Below are 25,225 nucleotides of genomic sequence, written 5' to 3'. Positions count from 1 at the left end.
TGTTATTCATTTTAAATGGTAAATAAATGTTTTGTTTTGTGAAACAGCTTTGTATAATCCTAAAGAGCGCACCTGTGCTTTTAAAAACTAATTATGTATATTATATACACTACACATGCTTATAAATCAAGCGTTTCGAGTTAATACGTAATTATGTGTACGGTGACATATGTATTGAGTATCAAGACCCGCAGTGGCTGTTCACATAGTTTATAGACAAACTCTCATTGTTGTCTTTTTTTTTTTTTATTATAATTTGCGAGTGCCATTATATTTAACATTTATATTATCTCTACTAAAAGCTGCTAAAAAGAAGTTATAGGCTATGTATTATTTCCATCTCGATTTAGAAACTGAGAAAAACAAAAAAAAACCTCCTTGGCAGCTCTAAATTTGATTTCTTTCCCCTTTCTCTTTCCCCTGGACGCCATCTTGCATGGAGTCTAAAATAGAAAGCAAACGACCTATTCTTAGACCACACTTCGTCAATGGCCCCATTCCCGTCTTCCAAAGCAGTCCAGACTCCCAACTTCAGCTCACCATACAACGGATGCTACAAAGAATGTTATGGGTACCGGGGAAAGGGAATTATGGTTAAGATTGTCTTTTTTTTTTAATGCTGATATTTTGATACCCTCAGAAAAGAAATAAAAAAGAAGAGAGTTTATTTCCACAAATCTTTAATCATTTCTTGTTCTTAGTTTTGAAACTAATGGTTTCTATTTATTTTATTTTTTTTGGTTAAGAATTATCTACAGATGCAAGACACATTTTCTTTGCTGAAATGTTTCGTTTTAAACTAGATACGATACTTATATACAGCTAAAAAAAAAGTAACTCTAATTCTTCAGACTCATACTGCTAATGCATCCAAGAAATCAACCCTACATTTTAAAATACTTTTACATTTAAATTAGAAAGTTAATATTCCAAAATGTTTACTTTAACCTTGTAGGTGTTTTTATTTTATTTCCTCTTTTCCAGTTTTGGGAATTGTTATGGTTTACTGGTTAAGAACTTTATATATATATATAATTTACGATAGCCAATACATCTGAAGTGTATGCTTTGTCTAGTAAAAGCAGCTAAAGAAGGTTAGGGATATGAGGAATCATATTCGGACATTAACTTATGTATACACACAGGCGTGACACAGAAACCATTTTCAGCTTGCAATGTTTAGCCAACTAATCAGTAACAAGAGTCTCTTCTATTAATAGTCAAAGTTGTTTGTAAGGGAAGCATGCTTTGATTGATCGATCGATAGATGAGCGGACAGAATAGCGGGTAGAATCACGGTACAGTGATTTTTTTTTTTAATGTAGCGGATAGAGTCAACGTAGAGTGATACTTTTAAAATGTAGCGGGTAGAGTCACCGTAGAGTGATACTTTTTAAATGTAGCGGATAGAGTCACCGTAAAGTGATACTTTTTAAATGTAGCGGATAGAGTCACCGTAAAGTGATACTTTTTAAATGTAGCGGATAGAGTCACCGTAAAGTGAAACTTTTTAAATGTAGCGGATAGAGTCACCGTAAAGTGATACTTTTTAAATGTAGCGGATAGAGTCACCGTAAAGTGAAACTTTTTAAATGTAGCGGATAGAGTCACCGTAAAGTGATACTTTTTAAATGTAGCGGATAGAGTCACCGTAAAGTGAAACTTTTTAAATGTAGCGGATAGAGTCACCGTAAAGTGATACTTTTTAAATGTAGCGGATAGAGTCACCGTAAAGTGATACTTTTTAAATGTATTCCTTTTCAAAAAGGAAGACATGCCAAAACCCAAACAAAAAACTCTGTGACTTACAGCTTGTTGACTAGCAGTAAGAAATCGATGTGGACATAGACAATCGAGCATACTACTTCTGTAAGACCACGCCCAGAGATTGCTGAAGAGGCTGCAGCATTGTGAAGACAGAAGTCTACGTCCAACTACAAGAAAGTCACAAGTGTAAACCTAAGTCTCAGTGCTACAATGTCCCACTCATTTGTCAATAGGAATTGTTTCCAAACTCTCGTATGTAAGAATACACATGTTTGTAGATTCAAGAGTGTTTTATTGCTTATGAAATTATTCAACGGAAACAGTCACAGTGTCATTCAATCAAGCATCAATAACTGTATACAACATCATTTTGTTTTAACGAAAAGAAAATCAAGAAATGTGCGGTGTCAATGACAAAATACCAATGACAGCTTGAAGCGCTCACCCGTGAATATAGGGATGCCTTCGAAAAAAAAGTGCTTTCCAAAGACTTGGAGATGCCGCCTTCAAAAGACGCTTTTTCCAAAGACTTGGAGATGCTTTCAAAATAAGCTCTCTCCAAAGATTTGGACATGCCTTCAAAAGAAGCTCTCCAAAAGAGACATACCTTCAAAAGAAGCTCTCACCATAGACTTAGACATGCCTTCAAAAGAAGCTCTCACCAAAGACTCAGACATGCCTTCAAAAGAAGCTCTCTTCAAAGAGACATACCTTCAAAAGAAGCTCTCACCAAAGAGACATGCCTTCAAAAGAAGCTCTCACCAAAGAGACATGCCTTCAAAAGAAGCTCTCACCAAAGACTCAGACATGCCTTCAAAAGAAGCTCTCACCAAAGACTCAGACATGCCTTCGAATACACAAAGTTGGTGTCTTGTAGAGAGATCACGGAAGAAACAAAAAGTTTTATTTGTATTTAAATTACTAGTAATCAATGTCACGACACTAACGCATCATTTCATGTGTCCGAAAGCAAGAGAATCGCTATAGCACTGTGATGGGATACTGCAATAGATAAACTACCGGACAGAAAACGATACCTCAGCGAGAGCTTATCAGGTTATGAGGAAAATTTGCAATAAAATATTTGAAACAGAAGATCTAATGCAAATAATACAAGTATATATGATTTGATTTCACTATGCTTTATTGAAGCGAAAGTATGAAGTTTTTTGTTTGAACGATTTACGAATACACTACTGTACTACGGGCTTTAATAGCTGCGTTGAAACATACATTTTGTAACATAGACAGAAATATAAAGCACTCAACAGAATATAAATCTATATATAAAGTATTAGTTTTGTTTTTGTTTTGTTTTTTTTTAATTTAAAACATTTTGTATGGAAATTGAAAAAAAAAATCCAAGATATCAAAACTTAAAACCCACCCAGTGATGGGAATCTGAAAGTGACTGACAAAACCAAGATGGCTCTCGAACATGTATGTCTTCCAAACGGCCATCAAGAAATGTAGACATTCCATGAGTACTATTGTCATTGTAAGTCAATCAACAAGTAGTTTTACAACACGCACGCACTCACACAGCCCACTCCAAGAGAAGATCGTCTGGCCTGGACCATTGCAACTTCATTACAATCAATAGTTGTTGTCAAGTCTGGATAGACATCTATAGCACTGCTACTCAACTTTTGGTTTTCTTCTATTGGATAATATCTAAGGGGAAAATACAACCAAAGTGAAGATGTTGAAACATTGCAAAATACTGTTTCTAGAGATCCATACATCTAAGGGGGGAGTGGGGGGGGGTTGTGTCAAGCTGAGCTATTGACGTGTCCGACATTGGGATCAGCTGAGTTGCACAAGACTCCAGCCCAGTAGTACAGTTAGCTCACTCAGGCATGGAGTTAAAAGAGTTAATACCAGAACTGTTACACGTGATCAGCCTGAGTGTATAGCATCGCCTGACTTGTATTACTGTCAATAAATACAAAATTAGTTGTATTTAATAAGAACTAACGCTCATGGGTTACAGAAACGTTTTGCTAAGGTACTTTCTAAACATTCGTTCCCACCAAGTATTTCAAACTTCCAAGGTCATAAAAAACAACAATGAAGTAGCACTATGGTAGCCGTACTTGTGCAAACCTCTAACCCGACGTGACTGTTAGAGATGAGCTCATGTCTAGCGTGCCTACAGCTCCACCCATCTCCCCATTTTCTCTCAAGATTTTTTTCTTAAAAAACAAAATGGAGAAGAAATATGTCGGCAAAGAGAAACTGACTGTGATGAACATTATTTCTAAAGTCTCCTACAAGCTAGTCACTTTGTCAAACTCTTACACCCAGGCTACCCCACCTTACTTTTCAACTAGGGTTTAGCCTAGGGGCATGGCGATATTCTCATCACGATTAATACTTTCTCATGTTCTTGCTTTGATTTGTCGACTACTATTTTCATGCATTACTAATGCTAATTAATTTTGAACATAATTCTCCAGTCCCTAGTGAACAATGTTTTATAAATTGCCATTGACAATAAACGTTCCTGCCGAATCATCTCCTTTCCAGGATTTCATTGCCTCTATTGGATGGTACAGTCCCGCTGAGTTGGAAAAGGGAGCACGTAATTTTAAAGAATTGCGTTTTAGACAGGAAATAGACATTTTTGTTTGTTTGTTTAGTTTAGTTTATAAAATAGATTGATTAGGTGTTAGTTATTACGCCATTTGTCATACAAGCAGCATTCTCGCAGTTTTGTCTCAACATCATAGAAGAAGAAGAAAAAAAAACACATACACAGTATATCTGTCTATCTGAAGCCATGGCGGAATAACATGCTTGGTCTTTCATGATACTTCATCTTCAACATACTACTTTCAAATCGAGCTGATGACTGGGTCTGACACTTACATTCTACACGCCATCCTGCAACACGTCAAACTTACATCTGATACTATTTTTAGTTCATGTGGAAACAAACACCAATGTATTCGTCTAGTTCAGGGATTCCCAAAGTGGTCTATATAGACCCCCAGGGGTCTACGAAAGTAAAAAACTAAATTGGGGGTCCATGAGATGTCCACGGGGGTCTACGATAATAGATTTCATTTAAGCACATTTAATGTTCACATTCCACTAATGTAATTATTGCATACACTAATATATGATTTGTACCTTCGTTGATCCTTTAAATATTTATCCTGCTATTCAAATGAAAAATTGTTGTTATCAATTTCAATAATTATTTAAATAGCTTAATTTTGTCTACAAGTAACTAATAATTAGAATATAAAAAAAAAGAAATGTAGACAGTACAGCATTAATTATTTAAAATTGGGGTTCATTCCTTCCTTGTCGAACAAGCTTAAGTGACTTTTTTAAGACGATATGAACCAGGTTCGCTGGAAGATCATCTGAGACAATGCTACCCTGACAAAAATAAAGATTTTAAAAACTTTCGAACACTCAAAAGTTCAAAGTAGACCCACAAAATCATAGTTCGACATCATATAGAGAAGATGATGGTTTGGGAGAGTCTTACAAGATTTCTTTTCTTATAGCAAAATACGGAAAACAGCAAAGGTCAAACATTGATTCTACCAGCCGTTTTGCACAAACCCACATCTGTTATTATTAAAAGAATTTCTTTAAGCAACAATACAGTTCAAGGTCGCTTCTGTGGCATGAGTTATAAAATTAAAAGCTTCTTATGTGAATCTTTGCAAAATACATACATACAGTTTGGTCTGACAAGGTGTAGCGCTGTGTGCTACAAACTGTCTAATGCTCACCATCTCATCTCATCTATGCCTGTAGTCCCTTCTGGGCATAGGTTACCAACCAGCTTCCTCCAGGCATCTCGGTTCTGGGCGAATCTCTCCAACTGTCGCCACGTCTTGCCCATCTGCTTCCAGATCGCGGAGACCTGGAGAACCACCATCACCACCATGACAAAAATCCAACTATTCATCAATACCTGCATGATGAAAATTCTTATGATCCGCTGGCCAGACAAGATCTTGAATGAGGAACTGCGGCAAAGAACAAAGCAGCAGCCCACTGAAGTAGATATCCTTCAGAGACGCTGGATATGGATAGTTCACTCCCTTCGCAAGCCTGCATCCAACATAACAAGTCAAACCCTAACCTGGAACTCCCAAAGAAAGAGAAAGAGGGGACGGCCCAGAAATACATGGCGCTAATGGTCACCGTCTCCTTACATTTCCTTAGGGTTGACCCACGAGAACTTTCCCATGTTTGGGTATAGTAGCAAGGCAGCAGAGGTTTGAATTCAGTTTTCCTTCTGCTAGGTGGGTAGCAAGCCAAGGCTAATGAGCCCTTCCTGCTCGAAGTTTACTGGTTTAGGCTCCAGTTACTCGACTTTGACCCATCTCCTGTTAATTAAAACAGTTCAGCAGATTCAACATTTGAGCCACACATGAAAGATCAAGAAATACACGAGAAACTGCTCTATGCGAAACCTTTTACAATGATACTTAAGGCATATTAATTAATATTTAATGTTGGAAAGACTACTTCATAGAACGACAAATTCGTATATTAAACATAATATCCTAAGTTGTGTAGTTTAAAATTACTTTGTCACTCCTCAACTCACTACATTTAGAAATTTGTTTAAAAAATGTTAATGAATTTGCAAAAATGTGCAAGTTGAGCAGGGGGTCTACCGAAAACCAGAAAAGATAGCAAGGGGTCTACGAGACAAAAAAGTTTGGGAACCACTGGTCTAGTTGTTCCCCTATTTTAATACCATAAAGAGCAGAAAACGTTTTGTTATGACATTTTCTGTGACAATAGAATGAAAGTAAACAAACGAAAAACAACAACTGTACATGAGGTAAACTCAACGTTGTATATTTTCAACCCCCACTAAATGGGGCGCAGATCTATTCTCGAGACCGCGGTGAACCGAAATAACGAATACCTGTGTCAGGCCATGGCGAATTTCTCATTTAACAGTTTAAATTCCCGTTTAAAAATATCAAGTCTGCTGATCAGGCTAAAAAAAAATGCACTCAGCTATAGATTATGTGTTACAGTTTCATAGTGGCACGGCACCAAACAATTTTTTAAAACTGCAAACTTCTTTTTTTTTCCGTTCTCCTGGCCTTTTTCACCTGTCCAGGTGCTCCCTCCTGGCAACCCAAAGTTAGGCTATGCATGCAAAGTCCCAATGAAAAGATAGATTCCATCTTATAAGTTGCATATTGAAACACCAGTATATAGTATAGGTGATGGATGATCTCTTGTACTCTTTCTCCTTTCAGGAGGTCAGTCATTCAATAAGGAATGTCTCAGAACATTTGGCAGGGTTTACAAACAAATATACCCCCTTTTTTTAAATCTACAATATGACTAATTTAATAAGTTTAAAAGATTAAGGAGTATAACCCCCTTGAAAATACATATCAGTAGTCCAAAACTATTGTTGTGTATAATTCTCATCGAAATTTAAAAGGGATATTTACAATTTACAAGAAAATGAGAACATCACATATAAATATATTCTTTAAGTTTCTGTTACATTGAATAATTGTACACACATACATATATATATATATATATATATATATATATATATATATATATATAATATATATATATATTATACAGGGCTTTTTTGTGACGGTACGCGCCGGTACGGCCCACCACCTTTTTGTAAAAAAAAGTATAACTTTTCTTGTATTTTAACGTATATTATTAATTTTTAGTATGTTAAGGTTAGGCAATCAACTACTGAGCATATATTTATATACATTGTAACATTTCTCACTTTTCAGGCTCTCTTCAAACTGCACCATTTATACTTACTGTTAGAGATATATATTATACATTTGAAACAAATACGCTCTCTTTTGAAACATTTTTTTTTAAACTAACTATTTCTTTGCCGTGCAAGATTGATGTCTGTAGCAGGGTTTACCATGAAAAGCAAGAAATCTCATTGTTGTAATCATTAATTTCAGGTTGGTTTAATTTGTCACAACATTGCAAAAGACTTTATTTACCTACTGAAAGCCACAAGAATTCACTATTTGCACTCTCTTGTTTTTTATTTGAAAAAAAAAATATAGTTTGTTAAAAAGAAAGTAAAAATTCTTATTTTTTTAATGGTCAGTGGAAGTTCATTCCTTTTTTATTTTCTTGAGGAATTGTAGATAGACACAAAACTTTTTAAATATGCAAAGGGTTGCTTGATTTGAAATGTTCAGCTTAACAAAGTAGAAAAAACAACATGTAGCCGACCAGTCGGTCACCATTGTTTGTCATAATAATAATCCACCTAACAGGATTTGAACACATAACATTCAGCTTAACAATCAAGCATACTACAACCACATCAGTTATTTTATTCAGTAAATTATGATTATATAAAAATTGCTTGCCACTAAGTCTAAATATATTTCATTCAGACAGAATGAAAGAAAATAGCCTTATTATTATTATTATTAATTACTAAACTTTAGCTTTCAGTGAGTGGGAATATTTGTCTTGCAATGACTTTTTAAAGAGACATTGACCTCACACACACAAAATGTCCATGTTGTTTACTCTATACCACACACAATGTATAGATGCTTTCATTGATGTTAAGTGTTCTTGCTTCTTTAACTTAGTGAAAGAAATGAAAAACCATTTTCAAGACATAAAAACAATGTGATTAGTTAGGTTTTACTACCTATCTGATAAGTTGGCTATCTTAAGTGATGAGTTAGGATTTACAGGAAATCATTAAGAATATGAAAAAAAACTAAAATGGAATGTAACCAAGATAATTAACTCTGTAGGTCACTTTTTCATGATCTTTCTCTATATAACGTCCTTACTTTTCTTTTCCTTTTTATATTATTTTAATTTAGGACTAGAAATAGAAATCATATTTTAAGATATTTTCTACACTACTAGGATTTGTAAGCAGTATATATATTATATTAAGCATTACAAAGGTACATAACTCATATAATTTTAGAAGGTACACTTCATGTAATTATAAACAAAAAAAAATGCTAAGTAAACTTCATTATTAGTCCATGAGTTTGCCAAGCTTTACAACTAGATAGAAATATAAAATAAACTATAAAAGGTACCATGTAAAGAGGAAAAAAATAAAGAGATGAAGGATTTTTTTGTATTCCTAAGTTTGAGAAAAAAAGCTGGTGTGAACACCACTGGGTACAGCCACCATAGTGAAAAAGAAACTCTTTAGTAAGATAACTTACTTGAAATGTGCTTCATAATTCTGATTCTGTATTCGCCACAAATAACTTGGGTGAAATACCATTACTATGTGAAGAATTTTGAACCCTACATTAAAACTAAAATGTTACACTGACCAAGGAACTGCTTGTCATCAAGGCTACTGTAAGATGGACAAAGCCCAAACACCCTGTGTGATGGTGTTGGTGAGAAATGGGAAGAACACTTATCAAGCTTTGAAAACATTGACACCCTGAACTTAGCTACAAAAATAAGTGACAGGTACAAATGACACTGTAGAACAGTGGTTCTCAACCTTTTTAGCTCGAGACCCCTTTTTACTATTCCCAACTATGTGACGACCCCCAACAGTAAAATTATTAAGTAATTAAGTAACTGTGCTTTTGCTAACGGTATAAAACGCAATACAAATGAGGATTTATTGTCAAAATTTTATGTTTATATACAAAGCAATATGTAATTGCCGTATACTCTTAAAATATATTTCTTCATAGAATTAAGTTCCCAATAAATACAATTTTATGGCATGCATTTATTTTTTTCTAATTTGGTATTCACCATATCCATGTTCCATATGTATCAGACAATTTCAAAAGCATGGAAGAGTGTGGACAGTGATCAGGGTAATAGTAAACGACATCACTACTATTGTTGCAACATTGTTTCTGCTTCACCAAATTAGGAATTCTAGGAAGGTCTTTGCAAGATCAAAAAGTATGTCATCTTCTGGATCAAGTCTTCTTCTGTATTTAACTATACTAAATAACTAACACGCTGGAAAACCCATGTTACCCAAACATATATTATTGAAAATTAAAGATGAGGATGCAATACAGACCAATTGGATGCAAACACCAAATCCAGATTTGTGTTACTGACATTAAAATGAAATCATTTTTCGCTGCATCGTTATTAATGAGTTCAATAAACTCTGTCTCCGCGTTATCTTCAACATTGACTGTGAGTGGACTTCTGACAAGTTGTGTCAGGTTTGGAAAGAATGATGAAATTTCCTCCGCAAGCATTCACTAAATGTTCTTTCACAAATTATCATTCGTTGATCAGGTTCAATGTCATTTTCCTCTTCGAGTAGATAAATTTGCCAACATGGAAATATTATTTTCGTGACTGTTTGTTTATCCATTTGAAATTTCATTCGGAAGGATCGGATCATTTCCAGACAATTCAAGGCATGTTGCATTTGGTCCTTGTAGTGAAGTTATTCATTGCTTTTTGTAATTCTTGGGCTGGGTCTTCGTTACTAAAATTCGTCAATTTCGTGAGCTCCAGTGACTTATTCAGTAGAAGAAGTTGAAATCTAGACCATCATACTGCCAAACTTCCTGTACCATCTGTACAAACATCACTATTAGTTTTAAATGATATTTTCTACTTTTCCAAAAATGAATCAACTTTCTGTTATACATCTTGTGTTGTAGTCGTTTCAAGTGGTTTGCAAAAGAGAAATTCGTCAATTGAATATCCATCATATTCATATTATAGAACTTCTTTACAAATGATACACAGGAACTTTTAAATTCCTGCTCATACTATTGAAGTAAAACTAAACCGTAAATAAATCAACGTAATATTTTCTGTTTTTAATGTTCAATTTCCATGGGTTCTTCCCTGATGAAAGTATTTCAATTTTAATAACATGGACTATTATAATTACCTAAAATAACTATAACTATAACCTATAACTACCTATAATAAACTATAATCTCTGTTCACTTTCGCCATTACGTTACCATACAAATAATAACTATAATTCCGCATCGTTGCATTATGCTTAAATTAAATTATATATGCTGCGACAATTAATATGTTTGAAATCATTTTTATTTATTTGTCTATCCTTCAATAATAACAACAAAAAATATGAACTTTCAATGGAAAACTTCGTACAATGCTAAGTTTAACAAGTTAGAATAGAGTCGAGACACAAAACAAAAATATTAAAAAATCATAATTATGATGGTCTTAGGCGACCCTTGGCAAATTGTCATTCGACCACCAAGGGGGTCCCAACTCACAGGTTAAGAACCTCTACTGTAGAAGAAAAAAATGGAAGGACATCTTGAACAGATTGCCATTTTGCTTTTCTTTTTCTTGACTTTCTGTTGGGCACCGGAGGAAGTCTCTGATACACAAGAATATATTAAGACTAAATTATTGACAAAGTGGTAGACAGAAAAGTATTTCAATAGAAAATATGTTCCTTTCTTATTTTAAGAATCCTCCATTTTAGAAACTATGCATTAAGAATAAAATGATACATATAGAACAACATTTTTTAAATAGGATTTTTTAATACATATTTTACTGTTGTGTAGTATGTGTACCAATTAATGCTTGCTGGCAATTAGCTTTGTCTATTATAGTTCTACAAAATGAAGAACATACCATAGATTTTTTTTTTTGTGGAAAAAATGGGGGAGCACTATAAACTTATCACTTTGGGTAATACCATCCATAACACCTACAAGGGCATTACACTCCAGAGAATAAACTATTTAATAAAACAATGAGCTACATGACATGCACTGTGATAAATATATTTAAAAATAATGGAGAATAATGGATGAAGTGATTTCTATAAATGAAATTTGTGATGCAGAAGTCTTCCTGCTTTAGTAAGATTGAAAGCACAAAAGTTTTTTAAGTAAAACATTGATACAATAGTCTGATTTCAATTAAAGACTAGGCAACTGTCCTATCAGCAGACATGTCACATGTGGACAAAGGAGGCAATGTCAAGCATGAAAAAAATCCTCCCAGCAATACATGATAAAGTAGAGATGGATATAACCATATGATCAACCTTTTATGTTAAACTGTTGTTCTGGAAGCACCAAACTGCTGGCAGACAACTAAACCGCTGTACATGCATACTTTATTTTAACTTGCAAATCTTGAAATAACTTGAATAACTTCTTTGGTGAACAAAACTCAATAGAACTTTGATTACAATAGAAACAAATTCAACTTAGTTGAAATGTAATAAATATAGCAGACTTTAGTAATATTATAAAATGGTATTCTGAATACTATCTAATACACTAAATAAAAAAAACCAAATCTGTTCAATCTAGCCTTCTGGAGGCATCTGTCCTGCCTAAGACCACTGACAACAAGGCCACTTATCTTGCATCATTCACAACAAATCGCTAACCTCTTCCCACCATCACCATAGAAACACACACTCGATAACAACTGTGCAAGACCAAATTTGTTTCCAGTTCATAAATATCCATCTTCTTTTTTTGAAACTAAGAACATGTGGATATACTGTAACTGACATAGCCAAAATAATTAATAAATAAAAATAAAATGCTGTAGGTGGATTTGGTAAACACTATTTCGGATAACAATTTAAGTGTAAAATATCTACAAAAGTTTTTGAAAATTGTTCCATGCAAATCATTTATCTTTAAATAGGACTGGTGGTATCGCATGAATGTGCATGTTCCTGATGTAACCATGAGTAAAGGGTGGATGGTTGTGTAGACTGAACAGATTTTGATGACATCACCAGGTAGTCGGTCTGAGTTGAAGCTAAAAAATGTTGTGAAAATAGAAGAAGAAGAGAACAAGCAGGAGACATGTGACAGTAAGATGTGTATTTTTTAGAGTGAATTATAGTTTGTTTGGGGGTGCGGTGGCTAAAAGGTTAAGCGCTTGGCTTCTGAACCTGGGACCCTGGGTTCAAATCTTGATGTGGACTTGGAATTTGAATTATAGGATTTTTAGAGTGCCCCTGAGTCCACCCAACTCTAATAGGTACCTGACTTTAATTGGGGAAAGTAAAGCCGGTTAGTCATTGTGCTGGCAACATGACACCCTGCTAGTTAACCGTAGGCCAAAGAAGCAGATAACCTTTAAATCATCTGCCCTATAGATCAAATGGTCTGAAAGGGGAATTTTTTTTTTTAATTTTTAAAAATTGTTCATTTTGAACTTGTTTTTCTACATGTATCTACATTAAAGTTGTAAGTGTGTATATTAGCAAATAGCAGTAAATATTCAGTTTTGTTTTTTAAGAGAAGTTTGTTCAAGTTTTTATTTCAAGTTCTACACCCATTTAGTTGCATTAGCTGTTTAGAGCTACAATTCAACAACCTAGTATCAACAACTGGCCCCTTGAAATTTAAAATCAAATTGAAATTAAAAACAAAAAAGCTTATGTTAGTTCACAACTCTAATTAATGAAACATTTGCTAGTACATTTGTACATGTCTTTGCTTTAGAAGATAGTACAAGTAAGGAGAAAATTGCAGCTGCTTTTCAAAGCATTTTCACTGATCACAAGTTTTATTGGATGGTTTTACTGGCTTGAAATATATCTTTGTGTATAATATTATCTAAGGAAGCTCTTACTATCCAACTCTTGATAAGGTGGTAACCTCACATCTCACCATCAAAAAAAAAAAAGATAATTGTTTGAATTCTTGCTTATCTGGCCACTATCTTTCATCTAATTTAAAACTTGGACAACTCTGCATTACAAATTCAATCCTAATCTGTCTTAATGTTACAAACTTTCACAATTGAAATCAGGTGAAGTCTAGCAGCAAAATAGTTTTAGAACCTGTTCTAACTTATAATGTATTCACAAATATTGATTCATAAAAACAACTGCTTGAAGTTGATAATTTATTAGAAATTATAATCAGAACACTTTAACATGTGAAACACAGGTACAAATCTTCACTATATAAATTATAGCCTCTAATCATTAGAACAGTCAGCACAAAAGAAAAAAAAAAAAGTGTATAATTGATTTAAAAAGAAAAGAAGAAGGCACATAATAGATAAAAAAATAAAATTAAAAAAAAATCATTAATTAATAGGATCAAAAGGTGTGCATATAATTTACACAATCTAAGAATATTATCAAGATTCACAGGAATAGAGACATTACTGGAGAAAAACAAAACTACACACTTAAAGACTATTAGAATTCATGGATACCAAAAAAAAATATTTTTTTTATTTTATATCACTGATGTGGTTCAAGAACCATTATATATATATATATATTAGTATAATTACTAAACTATATACCAACTTACATTGTTGATAATTGTTTGAAGTCATCCTGCTGACTATCTGCTTTGACTTGGTTGTAGCCGTTCACTTCACATCAGTAATCCATAGACAATTTTTTTTTAGAAACCTACAAAATAGTTTTTTTTTAAATATTTACTTTTTTAGCCATAGCCAAAAAGCCTGTTAACACAATAGTATTTAAGATTAATAATGTTCTTGTGAAAATATAAAGTCAACATATCTGCAAGTTTGGAAAGACAATAAACTAAATGATAAGGAACTCAGATAAGACCAAACAAGAAGCATTAGATTATTACAACTAAAAAAGAAATCAGTAATGAGTACTTCAAAATTAAAAATAAGTGGATATTTTCAAAACCTAGAAGCTTTATATATATTTGAGCAGTCTTTCTTATCTTCAAATGCACCATTAAATTACATTAAATGATGTTATTTTTAAGCAGGAGAATTATTTTCTAATTGAGAGGGTAGTAAGTAGTATTTTTAATTTATTTGTTATTAATATATCTTAATTGCATTTCTTAACCTTTTCCCTCTGTTTTGTTACAATACTTATTGTCCTAAGAATGAGAGGGAAATAATTTTTGAGCTGCTGGGACTTAGTTCAAACCCGTATGAATATAATGGAATTTTTCATTTTAAGGACCACTTAGCTTAATAACCTTTAAGAAATAATAATAATAATAATAATAATAATAATAATAATAATAATAATTTTATTTATAAAGCGCTGTTAACAAACAAAATGTAGGCTCAAGGCGCTGTAAAAACATTACAAACATAAACACAACTGCTAAAATAACAGTTAATCTAAAAAAGTCTTAAACAAGTAGGTCTTAATGTTCCTCTTAAAAGTGGTATAGCATGTTGTCTGTCTGAGATCAATGGGGAGTGAGTTCCAAACCTTTGGTCCGTGAACTGAAAAAGCACGCAGACCGTAGCTTTTGAGGGAGAAACGTGGCACTACTAAAAGCGTTGAGTCCATTGAGCGCAGGGTTCTCTGGGGGACATATGGAGTAATCAGTTCGCTAAGGTAAGGCGACTGGTTGTGGTATGGACAGTTAAATATCTAAGAAAATTTTAAATATTGCATTGCATTTGCATCAAATTAAAAAATAATCTGTATAATAGTTTTTGATATTTTAAAAAAATATACATTTAGTATTAAATAATTTCAGCTCAAATGTAAAGTGAAAAAACAACTGACCAATTAGCCTATCTAGTAAGTTAACTCTTTCCTAATTGATGATACAACCATTCATTAGACCCTGTTCATTCAGGCAAATCAATAATATTACCATAGACGCCTGAATAAAAGTGAAATATTTTGTTTAAAACTGTATCATGGGATAATGAGCTCAAGACCATAATTGTATCTTGAAAAGTTTCCCTTTGTAAAACATCCAGATTTTAAAAATTTTCAATGTGTTTTAACCAGAAACAATATTTTTCCTTTTAAATAGTGGGGGCTAAAAAAGGTTCTTTTTTTCTTAAGATTAATTTTCCAATGGTAATGACATGGGATAATGAACTCAAGACAATAATTGTATATGTTTTTGATATTGTAAAAAATTATGTTTTTTTTTAATATAGATATATTTATCATATAAATACTTTTATTTCAATTCTGATCATAAAATATTACATAGATATATTGTCTAAATCTAGCTCTAATAGGTCTTGTCCACAGTCTGTAAGTTTTTATTTCTTGAATTCCATAAATCCAAAATTAAATTAAATTTTGGTTGTATAAAATTTATTTGGTTTTCTATAAAAAAGAGCATGCATTCCCCTTTAATTCTGTACCAAATATAATATTTTCCGATTGAAAAAAAGTTATTGAAGTTTAATCATAATACAGTACTAGTTAAATACAACTGAGCAAATTAAATATTTCTGTCAAAATGTGGATAATAATTACAGACAGAAAGAGTAAAAAAATATCCCACAAGGAATTATTTTGTTTTTTTTTAAAGTAATAGGTTTTAGAACATAATTACATGTTTATAAGTTATAATATGGTTTGTATTGGTGTCCAAAGATAAGGAAGGATTGCATTATTTCACAAAGTAACACAGTTCTAGCTATTAACTACATATTCTGGCACATCCAACACAGACAAAACTGTCTGCTGGTGGTTGATTCCCTTTCCATTGTCTGTGTCAGTCTTGGTAATAGTTTCTTTTGGACTCAAATGTCTATCCCATGGGCTTTGTAAGAGATCCCAAGCTTTATCCTTCAGAAGCGATTTGCTGCCAGGTATTCTCAAAGCCAATTAAGTAATTTTATATTTAATTATGACTATGTCTGATATTGAAGATTAACGATGAGTGCAGTGTTTCACATGGCTAAGCAAATTCAGTATAAGATTTAGTAATCAAGTTTATTCCAGTGCAAATATCAATTGCAATGGCTTTATTGATCAGGTACATCTATCTGAACTTGAATATTTGTAGTTTTTTTTTTTTTGAATGAGCAGTTACTCAAATTAGATCAAGATCCTATAATTCATACATTTCACAGTTACAATTTACAGATCTATATCTAAATCTAGATAATCTGGGGAAGACAATTTAACAAAGTCAAGTTTACAGGCTGAGCGGTAAAGCATTTGGCTTCCGAACCGGGGATCCCGGGTTTGATTCCTGGTAAAGACAGATTTTAATTTTGGGATCTTTGGGTGCCTCTGAGTCGACCCAGTTCTAATGGGTACCTAACATTAGTTAAGGAAAGTATTAAAGGCAGTTGGTCGTTGTGCAGGCCATAGAACACCCTCATTTACCATGAGTCACAGAAACAGATGACCTTTACATCATCTGCCCATGGATCACAAGGTCATATATATATATATATATATATATATATATATATATATATATATATATATATATATATATATATATATATATATACATATATATGTCACAGCTTTCCTATTATATAACTCTATCTACTTATAACTCTGTAGAAACTACCTTAAGTCTCGCTACGTCTAGGTGTCCCTGGTTCAGCTGTAGTTAACGAAATAAAACAATTCAACCACTAGATAAAACACAGAACCTTTAATAATCTTTTACTGCATATCACACACAAGTTGGACTCTCTCTAACCACTCTCTGACAACAAAACACACTTCCGGTCATTCGCGCAGAGTGTAAAAATAGATTATACATACATACACACATTCATCCATGACATCTCGCCCCTCCTAAAATTATAATCGATTTTTACAAAGATCACTAAATAAAACGATTATAAAACAAATAGTAAACATTACACCACAATACAACAAAAATGTTAGTTCGATAGGCCCCAAAGGCTCTGGGTATGCCACACAGGCGTTTAGTAGTCATACAGACTTAAACATAGTCACAAGTTACAGCTCCAGCCATCTGGATCTGATCAGATTCATGAGGGAGTTGTTCACCATGTTGATAGTCTATGCAAACTGATGCATTGTACGGATGTCCAGTTGGTCTTCCCCTGTTGCTGGTTTTAAACTCCTGACATCTGCTTAAGCTCATAGTCTCATTTCGCCTTAGTGGGCTTTTGTTTCTACATTGGGCTGCTAAATGTCCCGTTTTGAAACACTTAAAACATTTTCTTTTTTCACCAACACTTCTTTTCTGCAGACGGTCCTGTCCTGTTTCCATTCTTGCTTAAAGCGACTTCTGTTATCATTAGTCTTTGCAGCAAAGGCAAACTTGCTAGTTATGAAGTCTTCCTCTCTCTGAATTGTCTGCTCTGGATGTGCAGTAATATATTGTTGACACAACTGTACAGCTTTTGGCACATCTTTCGGTTTCCTTTCATGTAGAAAAGCCACTAACTGAGGATTGCAAGATGTGAGGATCTTGTCTATGATGAACAGATCAATGAGACCTTCAAATGTCTTTTCAGTATTAGACATTTCAACCCAACGCATTAGGTATCTTGTAATGTCCTCAACAAATTCATGAAATGGCTGGTTTCTCTCTGGTTTAGCTTTATGGAACTTCTCTCTATACCCATCAGCTTGTATCTTTTCATCAATACCTCCTTCACCTTGTCATATGCTTCTAGATCTTTCTTAGAAAAGTTGATACAAGCTTGCAGTGCCTTTCCCTGTAACAATGTGTATAGATGACTTCCCCACTGAGCTTTAGGTATTTCTGTAGCTTGAGCATGTACTTCAAATCTCGCCAAATATGCATCCATTTGATCTACATTTTCATTAAAAGGTGGCAACTTTGGCTTCCATTCAGGTTTATATGCTCTTTGAGTTCTCCTTTCGTCTCCCTAAACTCCAACTCTCTGACTCTCAGTTTGTGTATTTCTACATCAGCTTCTTTCTCTTTAGTTCTTGCTTCTGTTTCTATAGTTCTTGCTTCTGCCTCTTTAGCTCTCACTTCCCTCTCTTTAGCTCTTTCATCTCGATCTGTGTCTTCTCTTTCTTTTACCCACTCTTGTAAAGCGGTTCCAGTCAATTCCATCTCTTTTCCAGCGGCTATTATCTGTGATAATTTGTCTGCCATTCTTGTTTATGTGTGTAGCATCAAATATAAACAAAACAAATTACTTTATCACTGTGTTTGACCTAGTTTTATCTCGGCTGATTGACTTAGTTTTTTTTCCCACCGTTGCACGTGAGCGCACACACTTCACTGCCTTCTTGGTGCTTGACCTTTTCACAATGGCGAACCGCAGTTCTGCCTAATGTCTTCCAAGACTAAGTCAAGTAACTAGATAGACGAGCCTCCAAATATGTTTCACTCTGTAGAAACTACCTTAAGTCTCGCTAGGTCTAGGTGTCCCTGGTTCAGCTGTAGTTAACGAAATAAAACAATTCAACCACTAGATAAAACACAGAACCTTTAATAATCTTTTACTGCATATCACACACAAGCTGGACTCTCTCTAACCACTGTCTGACAACAAAACACACTTCCGATCATTCACGCAGAGTGTAAAAATAGATTATACATACATACACAAATTCATCCGTGACAATATATATATATAAGGGGTGCACCGGATAGTCGCTCCGGCTCCGGATTCCGTCCAATATTCTGCATTTTTTCACTATTCTGCGATATTCTGCTCTGGTCAGATATCACTACCGGATAGTAAAATATATATATATATATATTAGGGGTGCACCGCATAGTCGCTCCGGCTCCGGATTCTGTCCAATATTCTGCATTTTTTCACTATTCTGGGATATTCGGCTCTGGTCAAATATCACTACCGGATAGTAAAATAGTAAAAAGTACAATTATTTAATATGTATAAAGTGGACCTCGTTCCATTAATGTCTGTTGTAAAATGTATTAATGTTTATATTAAAACAAAATAATGTGCTTAAAAATAGAGCCTTTATGAATATGCACCAAATATCGTTTATTATAAAGACAAGGCGTGTTAATATAAATAGAAATGAAACTTTACATCATAAATGCGCTTTACATACAGAGCAGCAATGGCTGGCACATTTTTTCAATTTGTCTTGACCTTTGAATAGGTTAGTAAAAATGTCCTTGACTACGTCATGCTGACCAGACGTCTGTCAAGCTGTGCGCATATATCTCCAGAGGTAGAGATGAACAACTCCCACCCCCTTTTATTAGACAGGTGACCACAAGTTAAATATGATGGACGTAGGTTTAATGTCAGGGTATTGACACTCTCTAGAGGTCACACCTTTCGAGGGAACTGAGTTTATTTACTTGGTAGTAAATCTTTATTAGGGGGCTGGACTACAAGAGCCACACCTCTACTAGGGTAACCAGGTATATTTCCAGAGGTATAGATGAACAACTCCCACCCCCTTTTATTTGTTTACTCCATCACATTGAGTTCAATGATTGACAGGTGAACACAAGTCAGATACGATGGACGTAAGCACTCTCTAGAGGTCATACGAGGGAACTAGGTTTGTTTACTTAGTAGTAAATCTTAATTAGGGGGGTGGACTTCAAGCCACCATCTACACTGGTAACCGGATAAAGAGTTTGCTTATTTGGAGAAAAATCTGAATCACGCGGCTGGACTAGAGGCCACACCTTTTTAAGTGTGCCAAGTTATTTGAATATAAATCTCAATTAGTAAGCTAGACTAAAGATCACACACCTAAACGAGTTGACCTTTAGTTACACAGAACACTAACCGCGAGATTTCATAGCCCAGTAAGCCAGTAACTAATTATTTTGTAGAAAAAAAAAATTATCATCGTAAAAGACACAACCAGGGCTATCTTTAAATTTTAAATGGAGAACTAAACGCCCCCTACTCATTATTTTATTTATTTGGTCCTTGACACCCAAGTTATTGATAAACAGAATGAAAAAATACAACGTGCTAACAAAGGATATTACACTTTAAATAAGTATTACGGCTAAATACTTTTTCTAGGTGTTAACTTGAATATTACTCCTGCAGTTAAGTGTCTTGATCTGATTACAATATTCTTAATAATTTGTGAAACTCCTTGTTATAACTATTTTTTTTTTTTACTTAAGATGCGTAGTTAGCCACTGTGTATCAGGCCAGGATGACTTTTACACCTGACATCCAGAGCTTACTATCATTCCCTTTTGCAACAGTTACTGAAACCACGAATAAAATCAGTAATAATTAAGGAAGATGTTTCTAACATACGTTCTTAGCATTTAATGTTTCTTACATATGTTCTTTGCATTTAATGTTCTTACGTACGTTCTTTGCACAATAAAATAAAACAAAGATGTGCATGTGTGTATTTTTGCCTAGTATTACAACCTTTAGAAAGAAGGCTAATTTCATTGTTTAATTTTTTTGACTTGATAAATAACGGAAAACCTTATAGTAAAATTTAAAATCGAATAAAAGAAATTGAACAATAGCACCGCAGTTAGATCTAGCCAACAAAGAAACAATATGCTGGAGTGTTAAAAAAAAACAACCCTTAACCTCTGTTACTAGTGGACAGGTATAATTTATCTATATGCTTGACTGACCATGCCAATATGTTATCTTTTTTGACTGACCACCCAACACTATTGCGTGCGTATGCCCAAGGAAAAAAAAATGTGTGATGGTTAAAACACAATCAACTATACATACTACACTAGGACTACATGTGTAGGCTCACTACGTCTATCTGACCAGGTTGTTGGTCTGAAATTCATGTAGTTGGTGGCATTGTACATACACACAGACACACTTATGCTAGACAGATTAATTTGTGATAGGCCTATCTGTTTATAAATACTGTTAAGCTTGAATAAATCAATCAGTAACAGAGTTTAAAACAATAAGGTATATATTATATATATAAAAGAAAAGGATTAATACCAACCAATATAGGTGTATGTTTGTTATTTAACAGTTTCGTAAAATGTTCAGCAATACAAGCTATTTACAAGACACTTAAGTATTCGGCTACGTATCCAGCCGAATATCAAATTTTACTATCCAGTCATATCCGGCTCCAGCCAAATATAAAAACGTATTATCTGGTGCACCCCTAATATATGTTTGTAAAATGTTTTACATGTTTCAGATGTTCCTTCAGAGCTGAAGATAATTTACTTACTTGTCCAAATGTCCTGCAGTATGCAGTGGATAGCAGCAGGCAGGGTATGAACAAAGAACCACTGAGAAGTCCAAACGACAGTCCAGCGCAGATATACCGCACGACCACGCAGCCATATATATAGACTCAATTAGATACCTAATAAAGTTATATCTATAGACTCTTCTGACTAGACTCTATAGATCTAGTAAAATAATCGTCTACAAATTTAGTTTAGAATCAAGATCTAGATAGATCAATAATAAAATATTGATTATAAATTGAAAGTCTAGATCTAGAACCTATATTATTGCCTTAGCTGACATGGAGCACCGAGCTCCTGGTTGCATGCGGTTTCAGAATGAGACAGCTGGAGGTAACTCACAAAGGCCACAGGATACACATTAGAGACCAAAAGAAAATCTGCTGCCAAGGACAGACGCAGAAGGTGAAAAGAAAATCTTAATCGACCACCCGCAGACAATAGTTATGCTTGCCCTGAATGTGGCAAAATATGTAGATCACAGCTGCAGCTGCGTAGCCATTAATCTTCAAACTCGAAGACAAGCCTTATTATTAATTATTATATAGATGACCGAAAAGGTACAAAAACAGAAAGAAACTGATCTGAAAGATTTTTAATAGAAACCTGTTGATCTAGTAGTTACTACTTACTGTATTTACATATATTCTAAATATATTCTAAACATATATATAAATAATTCTAGATCTAGATATATCTAGATTCTAGATATATCTAGATATCTAGAACTAGATCTAGAGATACTAATCTAGAATGATAAAATCTAGATCTAGACTTTACATCCAAATTTTCTTATACAAATATGATAGAGACGTTACTTCAAAAAAAAAAGATTATGTCCTGCGCGTCATGCATTTAGTCAAGCATATTAACCAATAAACTAACTTATGCCAAGTCACTGGTTTTCCTGGCTAGCTCAGGCTCTAATAACGCTAGGGAAGAAAGAGCATTTGTAATGTTCAAATTTGTCCTAGCATATAATATGGGATATGGAACGAGGAATGCACCTAAATTTATCTTTTGTCTTTCTGAGTATTTTAATTTATTAAATTTTGTTTTTGTATTTGAAGACTATGGCTATGGTTCAGTGTTTTATGTATAATTGCTACTTTACTTTTAAATAGTTTTAATTTTAAGTCTTCCTAAATGTAGTGATTTTACTAAAGACTAAAGGCATTACTGTAGACTGTAGACTCTAGTCAAATGTGAATATTTGTTTGTAATGAATTTCACTCAGTCACTGCTCTATTTTGTGTCTGTTCCAGTTTCTTAATGTTTTCTTGAGTCGAGGGGTCCCAAACAGAGGATGCATATTGAAACTCTATTATTGGCCTAACCAAGGTTAAATAACATTTACATTTTAGTTTTTTTATGTTCTTATTATATTTATAGAAATTTCTTTTAATAAACACTAATGACTAATGCTTTATTTGATTTTTTGATAGTTTCATCAATATCATTGGGGATTCCATGACAGTTTTTCATTTATTATAATATAACACCTCTACTAGGCTCTACTACTACTAGGTATTTTGGGTTTTTAGTCTCAGTCTGTGTTACTGGTTTACCATGATTCATGAATAAGATAGATCTAAGTGGAATTAATTTGTTTTAGTTTTTTTGTTATTCTTAATAACTGACATTTTTCTCAATTTTCTCAGATTTTCTGGGTGGAAAGACTTGCTCCAATTTTTAGTGATTGAGTCCAATTTCATGAATTTGATTCACATTCTGTAATTCATCTAATTTCTCTCATTGTAAAATTCTCAAGTTCTAGTACTAGTCAGTCAAGATTAAAAAGTAAAACACAACATTCACTGCAAGATTTAGAATCTAAATCTAGATCTAGATGATTGCAATAGAGGGAGGAAAAAATCAAGAGATGGAGACGAAATTGTGCCTTCCCGACACGAACGTCGAGAGCTTAGCCGCCTTAGCTAACCATTAATCGGTTGCAAAACCACTAGAGAGCTAAATCGATCTAAAACCTTTAGTCTAGATCTATCTAGGTCTCATGAAGGGCAATATTTCACTCACCTTTTGAAAATTGTATGAAAATTAAAGTGTAAACTTAAAAAATCACATCCAGTGCCAATGCAATATTAATAGGTTCGCTATTGGTGTTCGCCATTATTATTTTTTTTTTTTACGTCACGTGGTCACTGCCATCCAATTACAGCTTTCTTGGAGTCCAAGTCTAAAAATAGATTCTAATAGTCTAGTGGCGGCTGGTTAAAGAATAATGAGGGCTTAAAATACATACTAAAATACATTATCCCATGCGATGCTAAAAGATTAACATCTATTGGATCTTGAGAAGATCTATTAATTTTTAAAAAATGCAAACTTATAGCAACAATACAATATAGCACAGACTAACATACCTTACATCGTACTAGTAGACTAGTACAGTTGAACTGTTGAAGCGACTTAGAATATCTACATCTATGTAGGGAATCAGTGCCTGATTTTCTTAGAGATATTTAGACTGAGATCTAGATCTGGGTCTAAGTGCATGATCATGATGGCGTCTTATATCTATGCACTGGACAGACTCGTTTTACTTTGTGATCAGTCAAACGTCTCGAGTCTCAAATGTTCAGTTTGCCCAGTAGATTGGTGATATCAAATAATTACTCCATGGATCTTATTTTCGTCAATACGAAGATAATCTCATTTTTCAGGACATCACCCGTTAAAAGACTTTTGAAAAGCCCCAGACAAATTGTAAGATAGATTATTCATAAAAATTAGTCGAAGGCCAATGGAAGCCTCCCATCATAGGCCTGTCTGAACTATATTCAGTTTTGTTTGGGAGGGATCCAGGTAGATGTAGGCCTACATATAAGTGGCCTATAAGTTGTTACACGATGGTTAGCACCACAAGACGCTCGGTTTACAGACGATGCTGAGCATATCTGCGAAACTACTTCTCTGTACCACTTTAGCCATAAGATTCCGCTTTTAAAAAAATCCGCTTTCTTGAGGTGTGTGTATAGTTAGGATTTTCTTCCCGAGCGTGGCGAATCCGTGGAAACGTCTGCCCGGTGAAGCAGATAGGCTAAAAGCGAGAGCGAACCTAGCCTCCAGTTGGCCACCACACGTAGCCTATGCTCTAGCGAGCGTGGTGAGGATGAAAGAAAGGCTTGCTAACCCTGTCCAATCCGTCGTGCCGTTCCCCAGCGGGGACCATACGGGTGGTGATGGTACACTATAGGACTATAGAGTTTGTACCCTCGTGAGCTTGGTCCGGCCTTGCATTGGGGAAACCCATTCCATTGTATTGGCTCAAGGGACAGCGACCCATAAATAAACGGATGTGATTAAATGAGACCTCCAGACAGAAGGGTTGGTGAAGAACCAATCCTTCATCCTGGCCATAAAAAGGATTTATCTCGAACCTTTTTGGAATATTCGACGCAGAATTTCTTCAATCCCAGCCAGTAGGCATACAATCGACTCGGTTCTTAGGCATCTCCCCAATGGAGGTTCTGCTTTGCCTTTCTATTGGCCTAATCGTCTCCTCTAACGACTGTTTCCACCCACGCGCAGCTTTGAGGATGAACAGCTAAATAGAATGACAAAAGAGGGGATAGGTCAGTGATGGGCAA

The 25,225-nt window shown here is 34.2% G+C and overlaps 1 protein-coding gene across 6 annotated transcripts in view; it reads right to left on the bottom strand.

Annotated features, from left to right (window-relative positions):
- Window positions 1–24,021, bottom strand: part of LOC106080080 (histone deacetylase 4-like) — a 90,574-nt gene extending 66,553 nt beyond the window's left edge. For 5 of the 6 annotated variants that reach the window (XM_056037087.1, XM_056037099.1, XM_056037100.1 and 2 more), the window contains exons 1-2: window positions 23,652–23,794; window positions 14,043–14,146 (exon numbers count right to left, since the gene is read on the bottom strand). In XM_056037087.1, coding sequence (XP_055893062.1) covers window positions 14,043–14,067 — 25 coding nt within the window. In that variant the 5' untranslated portion in view covers window positions 14,068–14,146; window positions 23,652–23,794. Of the gene's footprint in view, window positions 1–14,042; window positions 14,147–23,651; window positions 23,795–23,998 lie in introns of those variants that run through there. The other variant, XM_056037095.1, reaches the window with a different exon arrangement.
- Window positions 24,022–25,225: the final 1,204 nt, after the last annotated feature.

Source organism: Biomphalaria glabrata, chromosome 1 (genome assembly GCF_947242115.1).
Source record: "Biomphalaria glabrata chromosome 1, xgBioGlab47.1, whole genome shotgun sequence".
Lineage (NCBI taxonomy): Eukaryota > Metazoa > Mollusca > Gastropoda > Planorbidae > Biomphalaria > Biomphalaria glabrata.
Note: the sequence above shows the minus strand (reverse complement) of the source record. Positions and strands in the feature narration are given on the sequence as shown.